This window comes from Barbus barbus (genome assembly GCF_936440315.1).
Source record: "Barbus barbus genome assembly, chromosome: 15".
In the NCBI taxonomy this organism is placed as follows: Eukaryota; Metazoa; Chordata; class Actinopteri; order Cypriniformes; family Cyprinidae; genus Barbus; species Barbus barbus.
The window spans coordinates 13,982,648-14,008,907 of NC_136743.1; the positions used below are offsets into that span (position 1 = coordinate 13,982,648).

Below are 26,260 nucleotides of genomic sequence, written 5' to 3' on the forward strand. Positions count from 1 at the left end.
AATTATTTGACATCCCGCTGGATTGTTCAGAATCGTGTGATCCGCTGCACCACACTGGCCAGAAATGTTTTTCCAAACGTATTAAAGCTACACCGCTGGGTTCTAAACTGACTTTATGTGCCCTCTTAAGTAGCGGAAGCTTTTTTTGCCAGAGCAGGTGACTTATCCATTTTTTATTTACCTTCGGAATGTAACTTTCCTTCAAACTTTACCATAGTTTCCACAAAAATACCATAGTTGCTACTGTTGTTACAAAAATTAAACAAAACGATTCTGAAAGCTTACAGCATTTGAAGGACATCCAATATGGTAAAAATCTGGCAATTTTTCATGAAATATTTTTTTATAAGGAATAGGGTCTGTTTCGTTTTATACTAAAGCAATGTTTTCATTCATGTTCTGTCGTTACTGTTTATTTGTATTCTGAGGTTTCCAGTAATTCACCCTCGGCGTGCCAACCGCCAGGTCTTTGGCACTAGATGAGCGCGACAGGTCCAGAGAGGGTTATGAGAAACAGGTGTGTTTAGACTTAGCAGAGATGGACATCCCAGTGGCCCATATTGCTGTTTCTCATTAAAGGTTAGAAAATACTATTTTCAGGGTCACAAGCCCCAAAGAGGGGGCACTTTTACAAGGACATGGTGCGCTAATGAGAAACTGGGGAATGTGGGCCTACATCACGTCTTTGTTACCAATTTCTACTTTGTTATATACACAAGGTTGATCTTAAACCTTAAGACTTTGTGATATACATCTTAAAACTTATCAAATTTACCTTTTCTATATTTACCTTTGTTCTAAAAAATAAAAAAACTATAAAAGTGCCATAACACAATTAGCAAACACTTCCATTCAATGGTTAGCTGTGATTTAAAAGCACCTCCTCATTTTGACTAATGCAGACATTATCGTGTAACAAACTTGGCCACAAATATCAATGGCAGAAAATTATGTACTGATCGTTTTACCAGCACTCAGACATATGATGTGACAGCTTTACAACACTAGCTTTTGACTCTGACCTGCCAAATGTGGTGGCTCTGTTGTGTTCAAGACAACAGGTGGTCATGAAGTAAAGCTGGTGAACTTGTGCACCTCTGGTGGTATTTCTAAAATATTTTCTAGAATGTGTTGCTTCTTACAATAACACCTCATATGTCTGGTTGCTGATCTCGAAAATATAGGGTTTTGGGTAGATAGTCACAAGACTTGTTTGGCTCTATAATATGAAGCCACATTCTGTAACCTCTTAAACGGCTTAATATATCCCATATTCCACCTTCTTAATCCCAGAAAGAAGCTTCTAGACTCTAGAGACTCTAGAATCTAGAGAATTGTCCCTCAATTCTCAGTAGAAATATCTGGAAGCAAACATAAAAATGGATTACAGGTACATCTAAAAAAAATTAGAATATCGTGAAAAAGTTCATTTTTTCTTGTAACTTATTTCAAAAAGTGAAACTTTTATATAATTTTGATGATTAGAGCTTACAGCTCATGAAAGTCAAAAATCAGTATCTCAAAATATTAGAATATTTACATTTGAGTTTCAATTAATGACCATCCCTTCAGTATAAATTATGGGTATCTCTTGTTCTTTGAAACCACAATAATGGAGAAGACTGCTGACTTGGCAATGGTCCAGAAGACGAACATTGACGCCCTCCACAAAGAGGGTAAGTCACAGAGGGTCATTATTGAAAGGTGTGGCTGTTTATAGAGTGCTGTATCAAAGCATATTAAATGCAAAGTTGACTGGAAGGAAGAATTTGGGTAGGAAAAGGTGCACAAGCAACAGGGATGACCTCAAGCTTGAGAAGACTGTCAAGCAAAGCTGATTCAAACACTTGGGAGAGTGAGTGGACTGAAGCTGGAGTCAGTGCATCAAGAGTCACCACACTCAGACGTCTTCAGGAAAAGGGCTACCAAGCCACTTCTGAACCAGAGACAACGTCAGAAGCGTCTTAACTGGGCTGTGGAGAAAAAGAACTGGACTGTTGCTCAGTGGTCCAAAGTCCTCTTTTCAGATGAAAGTAAATTCTGCTTTTGATTTGGAAATCAAGGTCCCAGAGTTTGGAGGAAGAGTGGAGAGGCACAGAATCCATTTTGCTTGAAGTCCAGTGTGAAGTTTCCACAGTCAGTGATGATTTGGGCTGCCATGTCATCTGCTGGTGTTGGTCCACTGTGTTTTCTGAAGTCCACAGTCAATGCAGCCATCAATTTTAGAGCACTTCATGCTTCCTTCTGCTGACAAGCTTTATGGAGATGCTGATTTCATTTTCCAGCTGCCCACACTGCCAAAGGTACCAAAAGCTGGTTCAGTGACCATGGTGTTACTGTGCTTGATTGGCCAGAAAACTCGCCTGACCTGAACCCCATAGAGAGTCTATGGGGTATTGTCAAGAGGAAGATGAGAGACACCAGACCCAACAATGCAGATGACCTGAAGGCTGCTATCAAAGCAACCTGGGCTTCCATTACACCTGAGCAGTGCCACAGGCTGATTGCCTCCATGCCACGCCGCATTGATGCAGTAATTCATGCAAAAGGAGGCCCAACCAAGTATTGAGTGCATAGAAATGAACAAACTTTTCAGAAGACTGACATTTCTGTATTTATTGATCTTATGAAATATTCAAATTTTCTGAGACACTGAATATCGTTATCTGTAAGCCATAATCATCACAAATTCAAGAAATAAAGGCTTGAAATCTTTCACTATGTGTAATGAATCTATATAATATATGGGTTTCACTTTCTGAAATGAGTGACAAAACATATTGACCTTTTTCACGATATTCTAATTTTTTGAGATGTACCTATAGATACTAAGATACTAACATAAACCGACCACACAGACTAAAGAGTGACATACGGACTATAAGTTTCCTGAAGGTTATAAAACACTTACTTTCTTTGAACCATACATTTTCAGTGAAGTTGTAGTGCCACTCAGTGGTTGCTCACAGCTGTTACTGCTCCATCTTTCTTATGATCAAAAAGACTGAATGGGGACAAAAAAAAAAAAAAAAAAACGAGAGATGTTATTATTCTTATTATTGTGTATTGCATATTATAAAGCCTTTCAAAAAATATTTGCGATTATTTCATTAAAGTCTCTAAAGCATCTACTTGCTTCTTAAACAGGCTTTGTTATTCCTTTGAAGTTGCTGAGGATGAGGGCGTTGATCTTCTCTCTGGTTTTACTGGCGTCTCTGGGGGCCTTTCATTGTGCCCCTGGCCCTGATGCTGACCTGCCTCCGATATCAGCCAACACTCTCAAACGTGAGTGCATCCTATAGACAAAGAGATGAATATCATGACTATTTGCTCAAATTAATTCACAAAATCGGGGAACAACCAAATGACATGTAGATGACCTGAAACGTGATCGTCTTTCAGGCCTGTCTCTGGAAGGGGAGAAGCTGGTGGATCAGGAGGTCAGCAAAGCACTGTTTGGGGTCAAACAAATGAAGGAGTTCATGGCCAGGAACGAAGAGAAACATGCAAACCTCATGAAGTCCCTCAGGCACAGCGGGGAGAAGAAAAAGGTAAGTGAATATTTAAGTGGGATTTTTTAAAACCAAAATAAACAGTCTTTCTAGTTGTGTTAAACAAAAAAATTATAAACAAAATTAAGTGCCATTTTGATATAAATGTTCGAAACCTATCATTGGCTTCTTGCACCATCAGGGGGCAGCAGAGATTGCACAGGACATAGAGAAGAAGCTGAACGAACAGCAGTGTAAGGAGTCTCTCAAGTCCTCCTGGGAGGAATGTCGACCTTGTCTTGACACCTGTAAGAACTTCTAGGAAAGAACTTCACAAATAAAATACAGAATTCTCATCCACCTTTGCCATTCCAATGCTGAGTTTTGAAACTATTTGATAGCTATAAATTGAATCAAAATACCAAAATTGTATCATGTATTTTTCTGTTTTCCACAGCTACAGAACTTCTTCCAAAGGCTGAGCTCTCGCTTTGGCCCTCGTGATACTCAGGATGAGGTTGTGCTGAACCAGAGCGCAGAGAATCCTGACCTGGAGATGGTGAGGATCGAGGACTCCTTCAGCAACCTGCTCACCAAAGTGGGAACACTGGTCAATCGCAGTGTCGTGCTGGTCTCCCACTTCCACCATGAGCTGGACCAGGCCCTACGAAGGGCTTTCAGCCCTGAGCTTCAGGAGGATAAAGAGAGCGAGCTGGAGCTCAAGCCTGCCAACAAAGCTCTGGATTCTGCCTTTCTGGAGGGTGTGGGACTGGAAGATGTGCTGGAGTCCTTCTTTCACTTTGGCAGAAGTGTGTTGGAGGAGTTTGGGGCCATAGTCACACAAGCCTTCAGTGTCATTCATGATGCTATGGAGAAGACAGAGAAGAAAGGTGCTCTATCCTGAAAAATGTGTGTTCAGCCAAAAATGAAAATTTGGTAGCACTTCATTTTACAGTCCTGTCCCTCATGTACATACTATGTACTTGAAGTGAAGTGACATTCAGCCAAGTATGGTGACCCATACTCGGAATTCGTGCTCTGCATTTAACCCATCCAACGTGCACACACACAGCAGTGAACACACACACACCGTGAACATACACCCGGAGCAGTGGGCAGCCATTTTATGCTGCGGCACCCGGGGAGCAGTTGGGGGTTCGGTGCCTTGCTCAAGGGCACCTCAGTCGTGGTATTGAGGGTGGAGAGAGCGCTGGACATTCACTCCCCCCACCTACAATTCCTGCCGGCCGGAGACTCGAACCCACAACCTTTGGATTACAAGTCCAGCTCTCTAACCATTAGGCCACGGCTTCCTTATGTACTTGTTAAAGTAAATAATATAACTGGTTAATAACCCTGAACCTACCCCTAAACTCTACCCCATGTAGTTACTTTATATTACCAGTACTTTCTTAGGTAAGTACATGCAAGTACACATAAGTACACAAATGGTAAAATAAAGTGCAACCAAAAATTCTGTCATCATTTACTCACCCACATGTTGTTTCAAAACCAATGACATTCTATTCTATTAACATCTGTTAATAGAATAGAATAGCTCAGGCCACAATTCAACTGTGACACAGGGAAACAATGTGGCATCACTTTCAGAGCTATTTTATTCAGATGATGATCAATAAAAAACATTGACAGACAGGGATGTTGCTAGTGGGGGACTGACTAACTACAGGGGGCCAAGAGTTATTGGGGGTCTCGCAACAATCCCCCAGTTGATGAATGATAAAGCATTGACAGCCAATTGGAATCCACCCGATTTTAAAGAACTTGAGCTTTTAAAGTAGCAGACAACATAACTGCAGTGTGCTCTTAAAGTTTTCGTGTGCTGGTGTGAATGCTAATATAGTTATAGATCTTGGTTTGAACAAGCCTTAACTCTCTCTACATGTGTCTGTATTCACTCCAGAGAGGAAACTCTTCCCTCAGTTTCTGCAGAACAAGAGACTGTGCAGAGACCTGCGCAGACAGTCCTCAAGAGTGCTGGCAGCTGCAGAGCAAGTGTGAGGCCTGCCAGGGAACCCTGTTTACCGGTAAGAGCTCACATTGATTAGTTAAATGGACAGTTCACCCAAAAATGAAAATCCTGTCAGCCTCGTTCTCATGTTGTTTCAAACCTGAATTTATGGAACACAAAAAGGGAAAATCCTCTACTCCTGTATATTCCAGCTCTCCAGAAGTGAGGAATGAGTCATTGTTTTTTAAGACATTATTCACTGATAACCAATAACAATTAGCTGTTAACTACCAGATGAGAGTGAGTGAGTTGATATTGAAAATCAGATCATTCAGACTCATGAAAGAATAAATCGGGCTGGTTAGTGAAACTGATCCAACTGATTCATTGAAAAAAATGACTAAGGAAAACAAGCTGTTCTCCTCACCATCAAACAGGCTCTGGAACTTCTCTTTTGTCATTGTGTTCCATGGAAAAACTGAAGTCATACAGGTTTGGAACAACATGAGACTGAGTAAATGAAGACATAATTTAAATTTTTGGGTGAACTGTCCCGTTAGAAACCTCTTACCAGTGACACTGATCATTTCAAGTACTTATTGTTTGATTCACAGAATGCCCAAATGTAAGAGAACTACACATTGAGTTGGATGAAGCTTCTCAGCTGTTGGAAGCATCCAATCAGCAGTACGAGGAGGTGCTGGGCATCGTGCAGAGTCACACGGATGACACCATCAGCTGGCTCAACAACATGGCCTCTGACTTTGGTTGGGTGACTGAGCTCGCCAATAACACCACCACTCCTGAGAGCATCTTCAGCATTGCCATGGTGAGACAATACCAAGAAAATATCATCGTATTACCATTTTTTTGTCATACTGTGCTATTTTGGATCTGTAGCATGGTAGTACCATGGTATTCATTGAAATACTATACTACATGAATATGGAAATTATTCAGTAGGTGAGAAATAAAGCAACAGTGGTGGTAAATTTAGTTGAAAAATCAGATACTAAATCTATTGATCCCAAAAAACAAGGTGGTGGCACAGATTGAGGAGGGCGGCAACACCCCAGCAGCAGACACTACAGTGGAAGTGAATATTCTCAACTCCCCCACTCTCACCCTGACCGTTCCTGTGGGTCTCAGGCTGCAGGATCCCGCCTTCATCCAGTATGTGGCACATGAGGCTCTGGGCAAGTATAAGCAGATGGCCAGGTGAGACACTTTCCAATTAGTCACATCATGAAACATGTCAGAATAGTTCACACTCATCAGCACACATTTCACAGGGACAGTTCACCCCACAGTTTAATCATAAATCAGGGGTTCTCAACAAGGGACTGGGGAGCCACTAGGGTGACTGACTTAAAAGTATTTAAATTATTAACCCTATCAAGCGTGCATCATCATATTTGATACATAAATTTAAGGGCTCTGAAATATCAAAATGACAAAAACATTGATGAAAAACCTGTTGATAACTTTTAGCAAGAAAAAGGCCTGCGAGTATAACTGTAAAAATGTTTGTCAAAAATCTTTGATGATTTCTATAAAGTACATTATAGTACTAGTTTTATATTTTATTAATATTTCTATATAATCATTTACTGGACTGAATCAACAGTTTTTTCCATACATAATATAAAGAAAAATTGTGTTAAAATGTATCAATCATACAACAGGCTCTTGAGGAACGTTTATTTGTACATCTCTCAATTATCATATTTCTGTATTGTGATGTGTTTGCCCCCAAAATTAAATGAGCACTGATCATAAAACTAAGTATATCAATATCTTCTTATGAATCCATAATATTGGGAGATATGACAACTGATACTTCTTTGAATTTAAGTAGTCTGTTATACGGTTATAAAAATCTAACTGTTTTACATTACAAGCTATCAGAATTAAATGCTGCACCAAATTGCAAAATAATTTTGCTCAGTTTGGGCCCCTAAATAAAATATATAGCTACATAGTCTCATACTATATGGCCCATAAAATCCTTATGTATCAAAAAATATTTATTTAAAGGTTCAATAAAGCATTTACAAAGATCTGACTATACGTCAGGCTCTACAGGGTTAATATTTTAAAATGATCTAAACTAACTCTAAATTAAAATGTCAAAAAAAGCAGGTAGTGGATCTAATGCTCATCTCTTGACTAGTCTAACAGTGTTCTTGTTTTTTAGGCATGATGTATAATCTACAAGTCAGCAGTTTTCTTCCCAGGTACACTGGTACATCCTATATCCTATGTATTTAGTTATATTTTATGCATTGTGTTAAGTATAAAAATCAAGTCACTGCAACTATTGTTATTTATTTATGGTCTTATGTGACCGGTTCCAGTTAGCTGCATTTGTAACTTGTCTTGTGTTAACTGACTTAAACATCAGTGTCAGAAATGTACTTCAAGTATACTAAAAGTATATATCACTGTGTGATTGTAAACAAGTATAACAATTGCTCCTTAAAAATAATTCACTTTTAGTGCAAAACCATTTCCTAGTTTATTACATCAGTTGGCCTTTGTGTGTTCACTGAGAAATCTAAAAACTATAAAGCATTATAAATGCTTCATTTAATTCTTGAGCATGTTTCCATGGAAACTTGTTTCTGTCTCAAGAGTAAAAAATTTAATTGTGAGAAACTTACAATAAGAAATAAAGCCGCATTGTGTGATATGCACTGATATTGCAAGATCAAAATTCAGATTATGCACCTTTTTTTTTTTTTTTTTACTGTCAGCTGGAAAAGGGCTTCCAAGTTTCTGTTCAATCCCAATGCCATACATTTTCCAGTTCCAATTCAAATGTCTGAACAACAAACACACATGATTTACAAATAACCCTCATGGAGTTAAAAGCATTATGTAAAACTTTATTTTTTTACTGTACAAATTGTTCAGATTAGTAATCGTAACCATTGTTTCACAACAAACATCCTCATCAACTCTGCAGCGGAGACCCTCACCTTACATTACAGTATTTTCTTTCTTTTTTTTTGACACGAAGAACAAAATTCAAAAAGTGTTTTGCACAAACTTGCCTGCAGCCCTTGTAAAACAGGTTGTGGTGATGGGAGAGATGTCTAGTTGATGTCCTGGATACAGGAGGAGACTATACAGTCCCTAGGACAAAGGGCTCACGTACAGGAAGGACAAAAGCAAGGCCTCTCTATATATGAAAAGCTACACAACAAAAGGGAGAAGAAACCATTCAAATTAGCCCTCCAAAAGATATCGGTCTGATTCATCCCAAGTGCATTCAATTCCTTGTCATGGATGAAATGAACCCCGTAACAGACAGTACATGACCAAACATTAAGACTGAATCTGTAATAGTGGTACAAAAACTGTACAGCTGTATGAAGTCGTCTAATTTGCCCTCTCCATTAGACTTGTACCATTTTAACAGATCAAGGAAAACATCAATCACATCATTTTTTTAAATGCGCTCAGGATAGAAGGCAAATTTTACCGACTCCATCAAACTTTGGTTGATAAATGGTCTCAATCTGTAGTACCTGAATATTTCACAGTGATGCCTAAACAGGAAATGTAACAACTCCACCAGCAGCAAACGTGGTATATCATGGAGTTAAAAAGACTTTGTAAATCTGATTCCTGGGCAAAAACAAAGATCTGTGTGAAATAATTTGAGCAAGTTCACATTCGTATGTCAAGATGACGAAACCATGGCTCTCTTGAAATATACTAAAATATTTACGTATGAAATCATCTGTGAAAGATCAATAAATCTCTGTGGTTCATTTATTGGAGTGTACATGAGAGAACAATGAATTGGTACCAAGAGGTTGGCAACACTACAAATGTGTTGGCACAAAAAAACACAAACCTGGCAGTGTGGATGCTGATGTGCGTAAAAAAAGCAACTCAGGCATTGCTGTTGTGATATTGCGACCTGTCGGGTCTCAACAGCAGCATGAGGAATGATATTTGGACTGGTCAGGTCTAGTGTTTTGTTAATCAAAGGTGTATCTGCTTAATTACCCTTGGCACAAAAATACGATTTATAATAATGACTTTTTGCTTGAAAATTAGCAGCTGGTTGAAATGGCGATCAGTCGTCAGAAAGGTTTTGTGAAGGCTTTCCAATATGAATTATCTCCCAGGATATGATTTCAAGCTCTCATAGAGATTGATTGAAACTGATATGAAGGTACTTATTAAAAACCATGATTTGCTATAAAAGTATTTTAGAGAAAAACAAATCCTGCCCCTTTAATTGATGTCTTAAACTCGAGCTCCCATACATTCAGAACGGCTAATTCCCTCATGCGTCTCATTCTCTCTGTCCTTCTTTGACTTTCACATTCCCGTCCCAGCAATGGCACTAACTGTCACTGGTAGCGCCAACCGATTCAACCACAGTTATTGGTCACTTTTAATAAACTACTCAAACTACTAAATAAAATAAAAAAAAAAAAGAGAAAAAAGAAACATGAACAACTTTAAAATAATAAAGACTTATTTTACAATAAGATTTAGCGTTCATGTGAAAAAGAAAACATACAAGAGGGAGGGAAAAACAAAATAGATAAAGAAGACAGAGAAAAAGCTGATTTTGTGCAACTGTGAACCAGCCATCAGCACTAAGCTCATCGCTTGTTTCACAGCTCCCTCTGTCTGCAATGCAGGGAATCACCCCAGCAGAGCTCTGGGAGCGTGACATGGTCTGGCTCCAAACCCGCTCATACACACACCCTCGTCAACTCTGCCACACACACATCCTCAGGCAAAGATCAACCTGTATCTGCAGTGAAAGCTACGTTTAGATGCACTAATCGAGTTTTTAAGTTTGACTCTGGGGGGAAAGAACAAAAGAAACAAAAACATCTCTGTAAGGACAAGTGTGCAGGGGAGCTGTTGGAAGGAGGTGCCACAATGGGTTTGGGAACCGTCCTGGTGGCTTATTAGCACATGGTGGTGAGTCTCTGGGTCCCGTAGAAGGTCTCTACAGGTTGTCTCCGGGCTGGTACTGTGGCTCAGTGGCGGTGAAGTAGTCCTCCAGGAAGGACTGGATGTATTCGAAAGTGGGCCGCTCGTCTGGGTCCTTCTTCCAGCAGAGCCGCATCATTTCGTGCAACGACTCCGGGCAGCCCTGAGGACACGGCATCCTGTAGCCCCGCTCCACCTGCTCCAACACCTCTCGGTTCACCATGCCTGAAAAACAGTTGAGACCGAGTCAGTTTGTGCAACCGCCCACTGTTCAGCGGCCAGACTGTCTCAGACAGGATGTGAGGGGTGTGTAATTACAGCGGACACTTCGCTTGGAACCCACAGAGGATGGGAGCGTCGAGGACAGAGGGGACAGACAGTCTGGTGCTACGTGAAAGGACAGGAAGTGTAAATCAGTGGGTTGACTGGATCCGAGAGCTCTCTCAGAGGAAGGATTGTTTATGCATGCGAGAAACACAGAGTGATCTTTTTGAGCTCAGCCTACTTTAATTTACACTCGCTTGCATAATGACTTACAACAATAAGTCTTGTGTGCTAAACTGAAATCAATAAATCTTATGTTAAAGGGATAGTTCACCAACAAATGAAATGTCTCTCAAAGCAGTGGGTCCAATTGACTGCCATTATATGACTGACAGACTGCAACGGTTTGAGTTAAAAATCTTTGTTTGTATTCTACTGAAGAAACAAAGTCACCTACATCTTGGATACCCTGGGTGTAAACAGATAAACATAAAATTTTCAATTTTGGGTGAACTATCCCTTCAAGTGGGAAGTTAAAAAGCTGCTGGGCTTCTTGTTGTGGCTTAGATGGAAATGCTTAAAGGGGTAGTTCACCTAAAAAGGAAAATTCTGTCATTAATTACACACCCTCATGTTATTCCAAACCCGTAAGACCTTCGTTCATTATCAGAACATTACAGAACGTTATTTGTTTTCTTTGCACAAATAAAGTATTCTCGTAGCTTGGTAAAATTACGGTTGAACCCCTGATGTCACATGGACTATTTTACTGATTTCCTTGCTACGTTTCTGGACCTGGGAACATTACAGTTGTGTTGCCGTCTATGAAGGGATTTCATAAAAAATATCGTAATTTATGCTCCTTAGATGAACGAAGGTCTTACAGGTTTGGAACAACATGAGGGTGAGTAATTAATGACAGAATTTAAATTTTTGGGTGAACTATCCCTTTAAGGCAAAGCATTGTCATATATTACAGATGATAAACGTTCTCTTTGACTCCAGTATTTACACTATGAAATAATTAATTCCTGTACAGCCGAACATTGTACACTAACATCCAAAGGGCATCTGCTCAAGGTTAAAATCCTGATAGTTTAAGGCTCTCTATTACTGAGGTTCAAACCTACAAGCTTTTGGCAACCAACCCAGTTCTTTAACCACTAAGCCAAGTTGCCGCATTAATCCAACCTCTTCTAGGGCTCTGCATGGAAACAGATGCCCATCAATAATGGACCGAGTCTAATAGTGTACGACTGAATGATTGATGAAAGCCTAACTAGGTTTGTGATGTGCAACATCAGTGAGAGACTTTAGGTAAGCACTACAAATGACAGACTGGGCTTTGAGAGGGACGGGTGCAGGAAGGGAACAGACAGATGGTGGTAAATAAGAACTGGTGCCCAGTCAGTCCTTCATGCCCGCCTAAGCCAGATGGCTCCTTCGGAGTAGTAATAACACACCCAGCAGTCCCCCTCTGCTCCAGTAGAGGGCACAGTGGAATCTGCACCTCTCAGTTTGGAGATCTACCTACCTGCAGGACTGTTTGATCCCAACCTTCTTGAACACACCAGCCTGTCATTTTTTTGTTGTGTAAACCTGAAGACCATGATTAGCTGGTTCAGGTGTGTCTCACTGGCTGAGCATGATATTAAAGGGGTAGATCACCCAAAAATGAGATTTCTGTATCATTTACTCACCTCCATGTCATTCAAGCCCATTAGACTTTGGTTAATCTTCAAAATACAAATTATGACTTTTTTTTTTTTTTATGAAACCTAAGAAGTTTCTGTCCCTCCATTGAAAGTCAAGGTTAGCAAAACTAACATAAAAAGGTCATAAAGTTGTAAAATGAATCCATATGAATAAAGTAGTTCAATCCCAGTTTCCCAGTGAAGAAATGTAATTGCTTTATACGATGAACAGATTTAATTTAGGTATTTCTTCACATATAAAATACATACGTGACACACTAAAGCGTACTTAATTTGTTCTTGTGCATCACGCACACACGTTTGAGCTTCCGTGTTTACCATAAGTGATGTGCTCTATGCATGTGTATTTATCATTGTTTAAATGTAAATAAAAACCTAAATTAATTATGTTTATCATATAAAGTGACCATACCTCTTTACAAGACTTGGATTAAACCACTCAATTCATATGGTTTCCATTTATGATTTCTTTATGACCTTCTTGGATCATCTAAGTTTTGGTAACATGCACTTTCAAAGCACGAGCAGCAAATGCTCAAGTTTCATAAAAAATATTGTTTTCAAAGATTAAACTAAGTCTTACAGGTTTTAAAGAACATGCAGGCGATGATGTTTTTTATTTTGTGTGAACTATACTTTCAAATATGTAAGTCTTCCTAAAACCACATGAAATATAATTATCCTAAATGCACTGCTAAATCAAATGTAATATTTCTCACCTGGATATGGCACTCTGCCCTTGGTCACAAGCTCTGTCAGCAGGATACCAAAGGACCAGACGTCAGATTTGATGGTGAATCGGCCGTACAGCGCTGCTTCTGGTGCAGTCCACTTAATGGGAAACTTGGCTCCTGAAGGAACAATGGCAGACATTCTCTAAATTACTGCGGAGTCAATGGCTCTTACTAAAGCAAAGCAAATGTCAGCATTTTAAAACATCCTGTAGGCCTCCACATTACTTGATTCAATGGATCTTCATGGTAAAAAAGGAAATTCAATTAATTTTATTATAATTGTTTTTTTTTGTTTGCCATGTGAACCCATTGATGCTGTGTTCATGGGTTCAGCACACAACACAAGCCGGATTTGAACCTCTGTCTCTTGCACAAGCATTAAAGCTCAATGTGTCTGCAGTTTATGTGCTGATCTAAAGTGTTGTGACAAGTGAGTTTATAAATAAGTCAAATGAAGAAGTGTCAAATCAGGGAACATGAGAAACTGAAATTCATTGATTCATCAATCATTAGTGAAACAAATACAGCTGTATGTACAAAGCATAAGAAGGTAGTATGTGATGTACCATTTTCTTTACTGCCCAGACGCCTTTGGGCACTCAAGACTCCCTGCAGGGAAAAATCATCGTTCACCATTTATGAAGGTAATGGCAAGTCAAGGTGCTCTACACAATCACAGTGCATTCTGGGAGATGATGGATTCAGACAGTAAGTGGGGTAATTGTGCATGATTAGATGCTGATTGCCTTGTAATTTCCAGCACAACAGCTTTGTTGCCAGCAGCAGCATTGTTTCAGACAAAAGATGGTAAGTTACATATTTCACCATGCATATTTTGTGTGACCATTTCCTCTTTTTACTCATATAAAAGGTTTCCATTTTCAAATCAGCACTTTGGTTTTATATTAATCATAGTTATAGAATAAAATACATAATTTCCCTTAATTCTTTGTAAAATAAAAAGCACAGGAGTAGAATATCATTAAGAAGAGATTCTTCATCCACTTTCTATTCACAACCTGAGTGGAATATTATTCTAATCATAACAATATAATTTTTTTTTTTTTTTTACAATATTATAACATTAGAATGCACTGCTCACATAACGCACCACTGCACCGGAAAGAGGCCAAAAACAGTCTACATTCACTTAAAATTCCCTTAGTCGGATGGAAGTACGTGACTGGAAATTAATGTGGATAATAATCATGATTTATTTCTAATATCACATTAACACATTCGATAATTAGGTCTCAAGCGATAATTACGCAATTGCCTGGTCATGCTTTATTTTTCATTTCCGTCCACGTACCTTGTCTAGCAGTGTATTCGTTGTCTTCAATCAGTCTAGCCAGGCCAAAGTCGGCGATTTTGCAGACCAGATTGTCTCCCACCAGGATGTTAGCAGCCCTCAGGTCTCTGTGGATGTAGTTCATCCTCTCGATGAAGGCCATGCCATCTGCAATCTAGACAAGATGACAGGAAATCAAGACTCTAGAAGCCAACATGTCAGATCTAGTCATGGAAGTCCTATATTAATAGAGCTGAAATGCTGCATTTATGGGTTCAGATGAGGTGGCACATGATCGAAGTTTTGGTGCTTAAAAAGCTAAAGTTTAACCAACGTTCATATAGCTGCTTATGGGCAAAATCTACACAGCAAGCAAACAGGTTGCTAAACACAAGCTTAAATGAAAAAACAGAAAACAGGAAGAAAATTCTTAAGGGAATTTAACAAACAATCAGAGACGGCAAAACTGTCCAAAAGGTTTTCAATAAGCATCATCTCACAAGTGGAGATGTGAGAGGAAGACTGAAGCCTCAGTCAAGCAATGCGGCAGTGATGGGAGCCCAGGGAGGAGAGAGAGAGAGCGCAGTAGGAAAGAGGAACAGAGCAGAACTGAATAGACACATTAAAGTGAAGTGGCCCCATAGGAGTGGCGGTTAAGTGCTCCAGGCATTAGGCGGGAAATGAGGATCATAGTGCCTGGGAGAGACACACAGGCAGCAGGATGTCATATCAGATATTAAATAAATATGACAGCCAGATGGAGGCTGAAACAGAAACCCTGCCGCTCTGGGAGATACCACTCGTCCAGGTTCACTGTGACATGCTTCTGCTAACGATTGGGCAGCTGTGTGTTACTGCATGTGGAAAAGGAAAACAGCTGGTTGGTTAACAGTGGATAGTGGTTGGGGTTTTCGCTTACCTGGGCAGCCATGTCTACCAGCTGGGGCAGTTTGAGGTACTTGCCCTCACCCTCCTTCAAGAAGTCCAGCAAACTCCCTAAAAGACAGAGGCATAAAGAGCGAAGTGAAGTTTAAAAGCGAAGTGAGTGTTCAAAACCGGATTTGAACCAAATATATGATGTGTAAAACTACTGTAACAATATAATTATACTACGAAATAATATTGATTCTATCTATCTATCTATCTATCTATCTATCTATCTATCTATCTATCTATCTATCTATCTATCTATCTATCTATCTATCTATCTATCTATCTATCTATCTATCTATCTATCTATCTATCTATCTATCTCACACAGTCTGGAGCTTATAAATATGCACATAGGAAATAAGGAACAAGAGTGCAAGCTACCTTTGCCCATATACTCAGTGACAATGTAAATTGGCTCCTCGGACACAACAGCATACAGGGGCACCAGCTTGTCATGCCGAAGCTTCTTCATGATCTGGGCCTCCTGCAGGAAGGCTTCAGGAGACATGGTGCCTGGCTTCAGTGTCTTTATAGCTACTTTAGTTGTGCCATTCCATGTACCTTGGGGAAAAAACAAAGAATGAGTGCAAAAGAAAGCACTAACAGTGTTTTTCCACAAATGAGAATTTGACAACCTCCACTGGATTCAGCTTTTATCTTCAGAAACAAATGTAGACTATAATTTATAGACCAGAAAATTTCCACTAGCTACACCAAAAACGTGCAATCCAGGTACTAATAAAAAAAAAAAACTGAACTGAAGTGTTAATTCTTAAATTGAACAATAGTGAAATATATAATAGTGAAGAAAAAGTGACGTATCTAATAAAAAAGCTTTGTAATTATTGTGACACTATTATCAGCTGTATTGTCATTCTGACGGCACCCATTCTCTGTAGTGGATCCATTGGTGAGCAAGTGATGTAATGCTAATTTTCTCCAGACCTATTTCGAGGAAGAAACAAACACATCTAGATTCTGGATGGCTTGAGGGTAAGTACATTTTTACGAAACTACCATTTTTAGGTAAACTATCCCTTTAAGAAATCTTACAAAACAGGTGAAGAACGTTACTTAGCCTGTCCAGGACAGACAGTTTTGTGAAAACAATTTAAACAGCAATGACACGGATTGCCAGCAGATGACAAATCAGTTATGTCGAACCTATTATGCATGTTGAAACAAACATATACACACAATAAGTGAAATTCCCGACATTGTTTTCTGTGATGTGGCATGCTGGAGATTGTAGGTTTTAAGAGCAGTGATGAAAGACAAAGGATCTTAAACCCACTTTAATATCTCTCTCTAGTACGTAAACACTTAAGTACTCTGGCGCATTTGCAAAAACAACAGATATAAATGAAGTTAACAGTACAGGAGAGTGGGGTAAGATGTGTCATCTAGTAATTTGTGCATAAGTTGTCTCAAGTAACCATGCTTTTAGCCATAAATTATCAACTAAAGCATTTTTGACAAGCTATTGGGTGTGGGGTAAAGTGTGCCAGGTGCTTTGGGGAATGAGTTTGAGTATTGTATTCGCATTTGTCTTACCCATCCAGACCTCTCCGAAGCAGCCCTGACCCAACTTGAGCTCTAGACGCAGTGACTCTCGAGGGATTTCCCATGCATCTTTAGCCAAGCCTTGAGTTTGGGGCTTCACCGTCGGACACACTGCGGTCAGTCGGTAGCACAGCCCATCTGCATGCTCTACACACACACACACACACACACACAAGAGTGATATTAGGGTCATAAACGCTATGAAGACGGGACTAGTTCTCCCTGAGGATGTCAGATAAATCATACCTGTAACGCCCATATGCAGACAACAGACACTCCCTTAATAAAAACAACAATCTCAATCCCATCTAGATCAATAGCTGTAACTCAAATGTTGTTTAAAAAATGAATAGTATAGTGAGTGAGAACAGCACTGAGTAAAATGATCAGATGTAATTCTAATTAAACAAGGTGTGTGATATTTCCACAAATTTAATACAATAGGGGGACCATAAAAGAACAAGACTACAAAATGACCTGGGTGAGGGCAAAAGTCAATAATTCATCACTTATCCAACCATAAAGCACATTAATCACTGTCTTTCACCCAAACGCTTAAAATCTTTACGAAGCGAGTCACACAGAGAGAGCCAGACAAGGACTGATGGCCTTTCATGTAAGATTCATCTTATCTTACATTCTTCAGATAAGATGAATCTGAACTGCAAATGTGTTACTTTCACTGGCCCTCGGGTCTGTGACAGGTTACATGAAACGCCTCTCAGAAAACAATTAAATCCACCTATCAGTGGGAATTTAACCATTTCATTTCAAAATTATAGACATGATTTTTGCAAGATGTTTTATCAATTTTGCTATGAGGATTTAATCTCATTAAAATTGGGATTTAAACTACTGTTCAGTAAGATTTATTTATTTAGAATTTAGAAATAGAGAATTTAGAATTATTCAGCAAGGATGCCTTAAATTGTTCAAAACTGAGATCAAAGACATTTCTAATGTAACAAAAAAACTTCTATAACAAATAAATGCTGCTCTTTTGAACTCTATTCACCAAAGAATCCTGAAAAAAAAGTACCATGGTATCAACCAAAGTGCAAAACATAAAAAAATAAATAATAAATGATTCTTTAGTTAATTTTGACAGCGATTTTCAACTTTAGTCTTAGTCCCGTGTTAAATGTCCTTGTTAGTTTTTATCATATTTAGTCAACCTTACCCTATTTAGTCTTAGTCGACTAAAAGTCTCAACATTTTAGTCTAGTTTTAGTCAATGAAAACTTGACATTTTAGCAATAAGAGTATTATTAATTAACCGTACAGCAGCATTATTTTTGGCAGCCACTTTTAATTTAGTCTTAGTCTTACTCAAATGTACATTTTAGTTATCATATTTAGTCAACCTTGCCCTGTTTTTGATTCATCAAGTTGAAATGTATGAGCATTTTAGTAAGGTTTTAGTCAAATCTTAGTTATATTTTCATCATGCTGTATTAATTGTTAAACGGATAAAAATTATTTTTGGTCAAATTTATAATTGTAATGATCGTTGTCATTTGAGAAATTTACTTTTGCATTTCAGGTATTCCCCAATAAGCACAAATCATTAGAATGTGGACTAAATATTATAGGCTTTTTATTATAAAAAATATTATAACAGTGTAATTCCACTACAATTCCAAATTGCAAGCCTATGTTTCTCTATTAAAACAACAGCGGTTGAGTAAGTGCATTTATTCAGCGATCACAATCGCAAACAATAAAGTCGAGATCTCATGACAGAACACAGACCGGCTGAGTGACACTTTCATTTAGATCGCTAAACTCCAGCTTGTTTGTCTGTTTTCAGATCATTGGCGGCGGCGCTTTCGCAATGAGAAGCGAGCGCGTGCACATGGTTGCCAAATTGATTCGGGGATTTGAACTTTTGCTATCTGGCAACCTCACTCATGAAAGCTCGTATAGTAGAGGCCTGTAGAGCAGTCCACAATAACATTTTGACAAAAATAAAGAGGTTTTTGTTAAAGTTTTTTTTATTTATACATTTTAGTCTTGTCTTATTTCGTCAACGAAATTGCATGTTGATATAGTCATAGTTATCGTTTATTGACCTTATTGTCGTCTCGTCTTCGTCATGGGAAAAAAGATGTACATTTTTCGTCATAGTCTTCGTTAACGAAATTAACACTAGTTCTTTAGCACCAAATCAACATATGATGATTCCTGAAGGATCACGTGACCCTGAAGACTGCTGATAATTCAGCTTTACCAAATTACATTTGAAAATGTATTAAATTAGTTTAAATTGTAACAACATTTCATAATATTACTGTTTTACTGTATTTTGATCAAATAATGCAGGCTTGCTGAACATAAGAGGATTTTTTCAAACAAATAAACATACACACTTTTTATTTCTATTTTTATTGGCCCCAAAGTTTTGGAAGAAAGAGCTAAATGTTTTAAAAATCCTTTAGTTGACTATCAGTCATTTACATGCTTTTCTTAGGAGTATTCACAACAAAGAATATGTTTTTATATTCAGAAACAACCAGATGGAGTGCAACAGAATTTAAGAGCAAAATGTGTTTTTAAAATCAAGTGTATTTTTAAAACAACAAAAACGGCGCTGAGCTTTGTGGAGCCCAGTTAAGCTCTTCCACACTTAATTCGGTAAACCATTTCTATATGGACCAGAAGCAGGAACAGAATAGGTACATCTTGTTCTACAGTAAATGTTTGTCTAAGGAGATTGTATGACTGTATGATTGATTTTATGGACCTGCTAGCAATGAGTGTAGCTGAAAAAGCCAAACCCTTTGATTAGAAGGGAGTCTGCATACTTTTTGCCATGTAGTTTGTGTCAAGTAATCCTGCTTTGAGAGTTTAACCACTGAGGTAAACATAACATTGGGTTGACGGCTTGACAAAAAACAAAATTAGGAGAATCTGATGTTTTTTCTTTGTGGGGACTGACGTCAGCTACAACAACAGCGTTGTGTCAGGACGCTCGCGCAAAATCTCATAAGATCAAAGAGGTGTCGATGTCAAAAGCCCTCTCAGACGTTCTTCTGTGGAAACTACGCCAAGATTAACTGACAGTCTGAGTGAACAGGGACATGTTTCTCATAGCAGATGTCAGGCACCTGTTAGCGCTAGTCACAGTGAGACCCGTAAGCTTCAAATCACCACCCTGCCATCTCCACATGACTGGTATTCAGGGATTCTGTCCAATTGAACTGAAAGGAGATACAAGAAACAATATTGTTTGAACTGAATGTGCTAACCTGTGTAATGCTTCACCAGTTTCTGTAGAGTGTCAAACTGAGCTCTTGTGGTGATGTAATAGCCTCCGTTGTCAAGCTTTCGGATTTTGTAGTGTTTCACGTTGTCTCCCTTCATCTCATCCCAGTCCCGTATTGAGAGAGAGTAAGCCCCTGCCAGAAGGAGAGGAGGGAATGGATTAAAAATATTTCTGCTTTGGTTTGTTTTGAGCACCAGCGCTGTACACTTCTTAAGATTGACAGCGATTCACTTACCTTTAGTGGTCTCACTTTCTCGGACCAAAAAAGTGCCCCGCTGGTTTCCTGGAACCAGTAGCAGCCGCTCAGCATCTTTACGACCCATTTTGCCAAAGTACCATCTGTGAGATAAAAATACATGAAAATAAACACTTGCCTAACCATGTTAAATCTGAGTTTGTGGAAGACAAAAGGCAGCCTGAAGAAACTCAAATAGTATAAAAAGACAGCAAAAAATGAAGAACGTGTTATTCTCCAAAAGAAAAAAAAAAACAGCTTAGTGACCTAAATGAATTGTTTATTTTCCAAGTTTTTTTGGGCTCTAAACAAATTAATTAATAAACAATATATAATAGTTCAAAAAAGGATAAAAACAACATGCTATCGTTCAAAAGTTTGGGGTCAGTACAACATTAAAGCCTCTTCTGCTAAATTAATTTGATCAAAAATATGGTATAGTACAGGGCTGTCCAAACTCGGTCCTGGAGGGCCGGTGTCCTGCAGAGTTTAGCTCCAACTTGCCTCAACACACCTGCATGGAAGCTTCTAGTATGCCTAGTAAGAGCTTGATTAGCTGCTTCAGGTGTGTTTAATTAGGGTTGGAGCTAAACTCTGCAGGACACCGGCCCTCCAGGACAGAGTTTGGACAGCCCGAGTATAGTATATAATAACAGTAGGCTTGTATTATGAAATATTATTACATACTCTCATTAGTAATATTAGATTATCAAATATTTTTTTTAAATAAATATTAGTTTAATGTATTTTAATATGTAATTTATTCCTGTGATGGCAAAGCTGAATTTTCAGCAGCCATTACTCCAGTCTTCAGTGTCACATGATCCTTCAGAAATCATTCTAATATGCTGATTTGGTGCTCAAGAAATATTTTTTATCATCATCAATGTTGACAACAGTTGTTTTGCTTAATATGTTTGTGGAAACTGTTATTTTTCAGGATTCTTTTCATGAAAAGAAAGTTCAATTTATAATTAAGAAATAGATGGATTTTTAATAAAACTTTTTTTTTTTTAATTAATAATAAAAAATACAAATAAAAAAGTAACAGGCTCCAAACTTTGAACAGATGTGTATCTTAAAGTGTATATGAAGGATTTCAAATTAGTTTTCATCGTGATATTTTCCTAAAGCGGTTTAAAGGGTCATATGATGTTGCTAAATAGAACATTATTTAGTGTATTTGGTGTAATGCAATGCGTTTACATGGTTCGAGGTTTAAAAAACACATTATTTTCCCACATACTGTACATTATTGTAGTTCCTCTATGCTCCCCCCTTTAAATCATTAAGGCATATTTCCACATTACTTTTACTAAATAAACACAGTGAAGAATGGTATTTAGAATGGTATGTTCATTCAATTTGAATTTCTATGAACCAATAAAAATGAAATACCACACAAAGACTTTTACAAGCAAATAGGGTTGTCACGATTCGTCGATTTTAGTCGACTAGCCGATTTTTTAAAATCGTCGACTTCATTTTGCTCGCGTCGACTAACCGGCAAAATACCGGAAGTGGCGCATTCCAAGGCCGAGAACCCATAAAACACATTTTTAGACTATTTTCCAAGGCTGTATGATATATTAAACCCATTTAAAAATCATAATTAATCATGATTGTGAATTCACAAACGCTATGATTTAATTAAAGAATTATATGCGATGTAGTTCTAACACATGCTCTTTATTTACATGCGTGTAGGTGTAGGCATGCGTCACACGGCGGCTCCGTTCACAGTAGTTCCGCAACTTATCATTTACATGTGGAGCGACTCAAAACTCATCTCTGCATGTTGTTGTGAGTTTGGGTTTATTGTAACGTTCATCTGGGAACGTAACGCGTGCCATTTCATCAGATTTGTAAGGTAAATCATTTATAAATCTACACAAACAGGAGAATACATTGCGATTTCAAAATAAAAGCTCAAAACCTCACTCGTGAGTTTACACGGTTTGATGTCCACATATTCATGTAATTACAGTGGCTGTAGCATTTCTGTCCTAAAAGAATGGCCAAATTAATAAATATTAAGTGTATATTTGAACTAAATGGTGCGTGGTCAATATTAAACAAGGATTAAATCGCGCAGTATTGTGTAAAAATAATCGTCAGGCCGTCGGCGCCCCCTGCAGGCCTTTATTGTAATGCGTAATCTACATTAGCTCTATTGTTTATAATTCATTATGCATTTGAACAGTTTTGTTCAATAAAACCATATGATTTCTTGCTTTTGATACTTTATTTGAACTAATTATTATTGCATCATTGCTATTATATATGTATTTTAAGTCATTTTAAAAGCTATTGTTCACTTAAATCTATTTTTATTACCACAAAAAAACAAACAAAAAAACAAATATATATATATATATATATATATATATATATATATATATTAATTGTCTCGCAGTCACGCGTTTGTTGGTGTGTTTGACGTACGTGTAGGGGTGGGCGATATGGGATTTTTTTATTTTTAGAAATATCACGATTCACGATTTTATCACGATTCTTTGTCATGTTAGTTTTACTATTTTGGTTTACAAGTTGTCTGAGCATTACAGCCAAACTAGAAAGACAAAGATGCATGGCAGATATTTAGGCCAAAGTGGGCGAAGATAAAAAAATCTTTGTCATTATTTTATCTTTCTTATTAAAAAATACACATAAAATATAATATACATATACAAATAAAACAAACAGTGCTTTATTTTCAGGTACAATAGGTGTATTTAGTAAAGTAAAGTAAAGTCGTGACGTATTGTCAAGTATGGTGACCCATACTCGAAATTGGTGCTCTGCGTTTAACCCATCCAAGTGCACACACACAGCAGTGAGTAGTGAGCAAATGCACACACACACACACACACACACACACACACCGTGAACACACACCCGGAGCAGTGGGCAGCCATGCTGCAGCGCCCGGGGAGCAGTTGGGGGTTCGGTGCCTTGCTCAAGGGCACCTCAGTCGTGGTATTGAGGGTGGAGAGAGCGCTGTACATTCACTCCCCCCACCTACAATCCCTGCCGGCCGGGGACTCGAACCCGCAACCTTTCGATTACGAGTCCGACTCTCTAACCATTAGACTTCCCCTAAGTCGTGGCCTAATGGTTAGAGAGCATTCAATGAAATTGAATGAACAAATATAAAAATAAAACACTACATAGACTGATTCCTAAAGCAACTGTATTAAAGTTTTTCAGTCAAGAATAGTGAGTGATTTTTCTCTTTGCGTTTTGTTGTTTTGTTAACGTTAAATGAATAGTTCCCCCAAAAATAAATATTCTGTCATCTGTCTGTCAATTCTGTCATAATGTTTTATTTTTATACCATCATTTACTCAAAAGTTGTTTTAAACCTGAATTAGTTTCTTTCTTCTACTGAACATAAATGCTATTTTGAAGAAGGTGGAAAACCAAACAGTTGCTGGTCCTCAGTGACTTCCATAGGATTTTTCTTTCTTACTATCAAAGTCAATGTGGACCAGCAACTGTTTGGTTACCCTCATTCTTCAAAATATCTTCTTTTGGGTCCTGCCCCTTTAAGACCTGCACGCATCTAATATACAGGCACGCATATAGAAAAAGCGCACATCAGACCAGCGCGCGAATGAAACATTTAACCAGCAAGGCTTGTGTGCAAATAATGTACTTTTGCGATCGCGAATAAGTGCAGTGTCCTGTCAGAGTAACTCTACTGTTGTATGTCGTGTTGTACAGTACATAGAGACGGAGGCGCCAGAACTGTATTTGATAATGTGTGCTGTAGCACGATACTACAATATTTCTACAAAAGCAGATCGTGGAGACATTTTTATCGTCCACGATCAAAAATCGTCATATCGCACACCCCTACGTACGTGTGACCGGCCATCACGCTCTCTTAATTACGGCATGAAGGGATGAGATGATTGGATAAGCACAGGAGGAGAGGAGTTACTTACTCTTCTGCTTGGATGGAGTCTGCAGGGGCCACGTAATTGCTGGGAATGTAGCCTTTCTGCCCCGTGTTGATGGAGCGAGCCTCCCACCAGTCTCCCTCTCTGTGGGCCAGAGCAAAAGACACAACCCAGTTATCAGGTTCACATCCTTCACCACAAACTGAAAACAATTCAGCAACAAGCATCTGCAGTAAAAATGCAGGGAAGTGAAGGAATTTGAGGTGTATGATTAAAACGTCAGGGTCATTAGAGGGTTTTTTTTTTTTTAACTGTGAGCGTTTACTGAAAGCTAAACCTGGCTGGTGGATGAACAGATGGCCCATTATGGAAACGCATTAACCCAGAAAGATTTCGCCCTCGATGAACTTGAAATACAATGATAGATTTAAAAAAATAAAAATAAATAAATCCTGACAAATTTAATTCCTGTAGCTGGATTATTTTACACATATACAAATATGTCGCCCTATAGATATGGCCATACGAGCGAAAGCTGAGGAACTCACGTGTTGTTGATGATCTGAAATCTATCGCCTTTCTTGAAGGAGAGGTCATCTGATGTCCTGGCTTCATAATCATATAAGGCCACGAAGAAAGTTACACCGCCTGTAAGAATTGATTCGAGTTGTGTTAAGACGCAAATCACAGGCTCAGACAAGCAATACAATAATAGTACGCTAATAGCTAGTTAGTTATTCCCAAGTAACTTAATTTTTCATTTGAAATTGCAGCATCAGATGCTATTTCAGCCACATAATAGAGTTTAGTTAAGCATTTATAGACATGCCGAATGAATTGATTTTTGTTCCCGGCTCGGTCGTCTCTGTAGTCAGTTATCATTAGCCGGCTCGCCCTTTGTCTTCACTACATCAACAATGGGATTTTCACTAGCATGGTTTATGGATGGCCCAGTAGAAAGAAGGCAGAGCTGAGATGGTTTTGAGTGGGAGGGAGGACAAAAGGAGAGGGTTGGATTAAACCTAAGAAGGCCCCCGAGACCAGATTATCCATTAGTGAAGAACAGAGGGCCGACCCGCTGATTACATCCGCTATGCCACAAACAGACAGGCACACACAGATCTGCCAAGTCAAGAAGACTAACGGGTATGACGTGTGCATGGGTGCTGGCGTTTCTTCTGTTTGGCTATTAAATTGGATCAGGTTTGAACCTGTTGGCAATGTGTTGACGATGAGTAATTAGGGTTGTTACAAAAGCAAAACTACAGTAGTCGATAACGCTAATACTAAAATTTCTCAACAGCAGAAACTTCTCTATAGCAACTACAGTAATTGAAAATATGAATACATATAAAAATACATGCACACTATCTGTTAATGTAACTATTATAAATGCAATATATATTAAATATACATTTAAGTACCAAGTAATATTAATTAACTACGTTCTCACTATATGGTTAGGGTTTTAATTAGGGTTTGTCTTAGGGTTACTTGCATGTAATTACACATAATTTATTGTTATAATAACAGTAAGTACATGTAGCATGTGTAACAAGGACACCTTAAAATAAAGTGTTACCATACACACACACACACACACTATACATACACACGCTTATTCAACGTGTGTGTGTGTGTGTATATACATACACATAAAAAATTATAGTATTTAAAAAAATATTAAAAAATACTAAATTAAATTCAAACAAATTGAATGTAGTATTTATCAGTTAAGTAATGATTATTACATTTTTGCCAGGTAATAAAGTTAACAGGCAGCAATAAAGAACAAAGAAATAACCGTAACCAGCAGTTTTTTCATTTATTTTGTCAACCTTGTTTATCAATATCAACATTACATTAGAGAGCCATAATAAATAGCAAAGACTAGATCTGAAATTGTGACACAAATTCAATGTTT

General features: G+C 38.2%; 1 protein-coding gene and 1 pseudogene across 4 annotated transcripts in view; one reads left to right on the forward strand and one right to left on the reverse strand.

The window, feature by feature from the left end:
• Nucleotides 1-3,176: 3,176 nt before the first annotated feature.
• LOC306881089 (clusterin-like protein 1) lies at nt 3,177-6,685 on the forward strand (annotated as a pseudogene). Its single transcript has 7 exons — nt 3,177-3,285; nt 3,403-3,551; nt 3,694-3,833; nt 3,949-4,381; nt 5,416-5,539; nt 6,078-6,292; nt 6,503-6,685. The product of its transcript is annotated as a clusterin-like protein 1 (transcript).
• Nucleotides 6,686-8,311: 1,626 nt separating this feature from the next.
• Nucleotides 8,312-26,260, reverse strand: part of LOC306881476 (tyrosine-protein kinase yes-like) — a 32,985-nt gene continuing 15,036 nt past the window's right edge. For 2 of the 3 annotated variants that reach the window (XM_079435596.1, XM_079435597.1), the window contains 10 exons: nt 24,885-24,984; nt 24,382-24,480; nt 20,432-20,535; nt 20,180-20,329; nt 16,923-17,078; nt 15,750-15,929; nt 15,355-15,431; nt 14,457-14,610; nt 13,130-13,261; nt 8,312-10,656 (listed from right to left, as the gene is read on the reverse strand). In XM_079435596.1, coding sequence (XP_079291722.1) covers nt 10,448-10,656; nt 13,130-13,261; nt 14,457-14,610; nt 15,355-15,431; nt 15,750-15,929; nt 16,923-17,078; nt 20,180-20,329; nt 20,432-20,535; nt 24,382-24,480; nt 24,885-24,984 — 1,361 coding nt within the window. In that variant the 3' untranslated portion in view covers nt 8,312-10,447. Of the gene's footprint in view, nt 10,657-13,129; nt 13,262-13,710; nt 13,754-14,456; nt 14,611-15,354; nt 15,432-15,749; nt 15,930-16,922; nt 17,079-20,179; nt 20,330-20,431; nt 20,536-24,381; nt 24,481-24,884; nt 24,985-26,260 lie in introns of all 3 variants that reach the window. The other variant, XR_013785154.1, reaches the window with a different exon arrangement.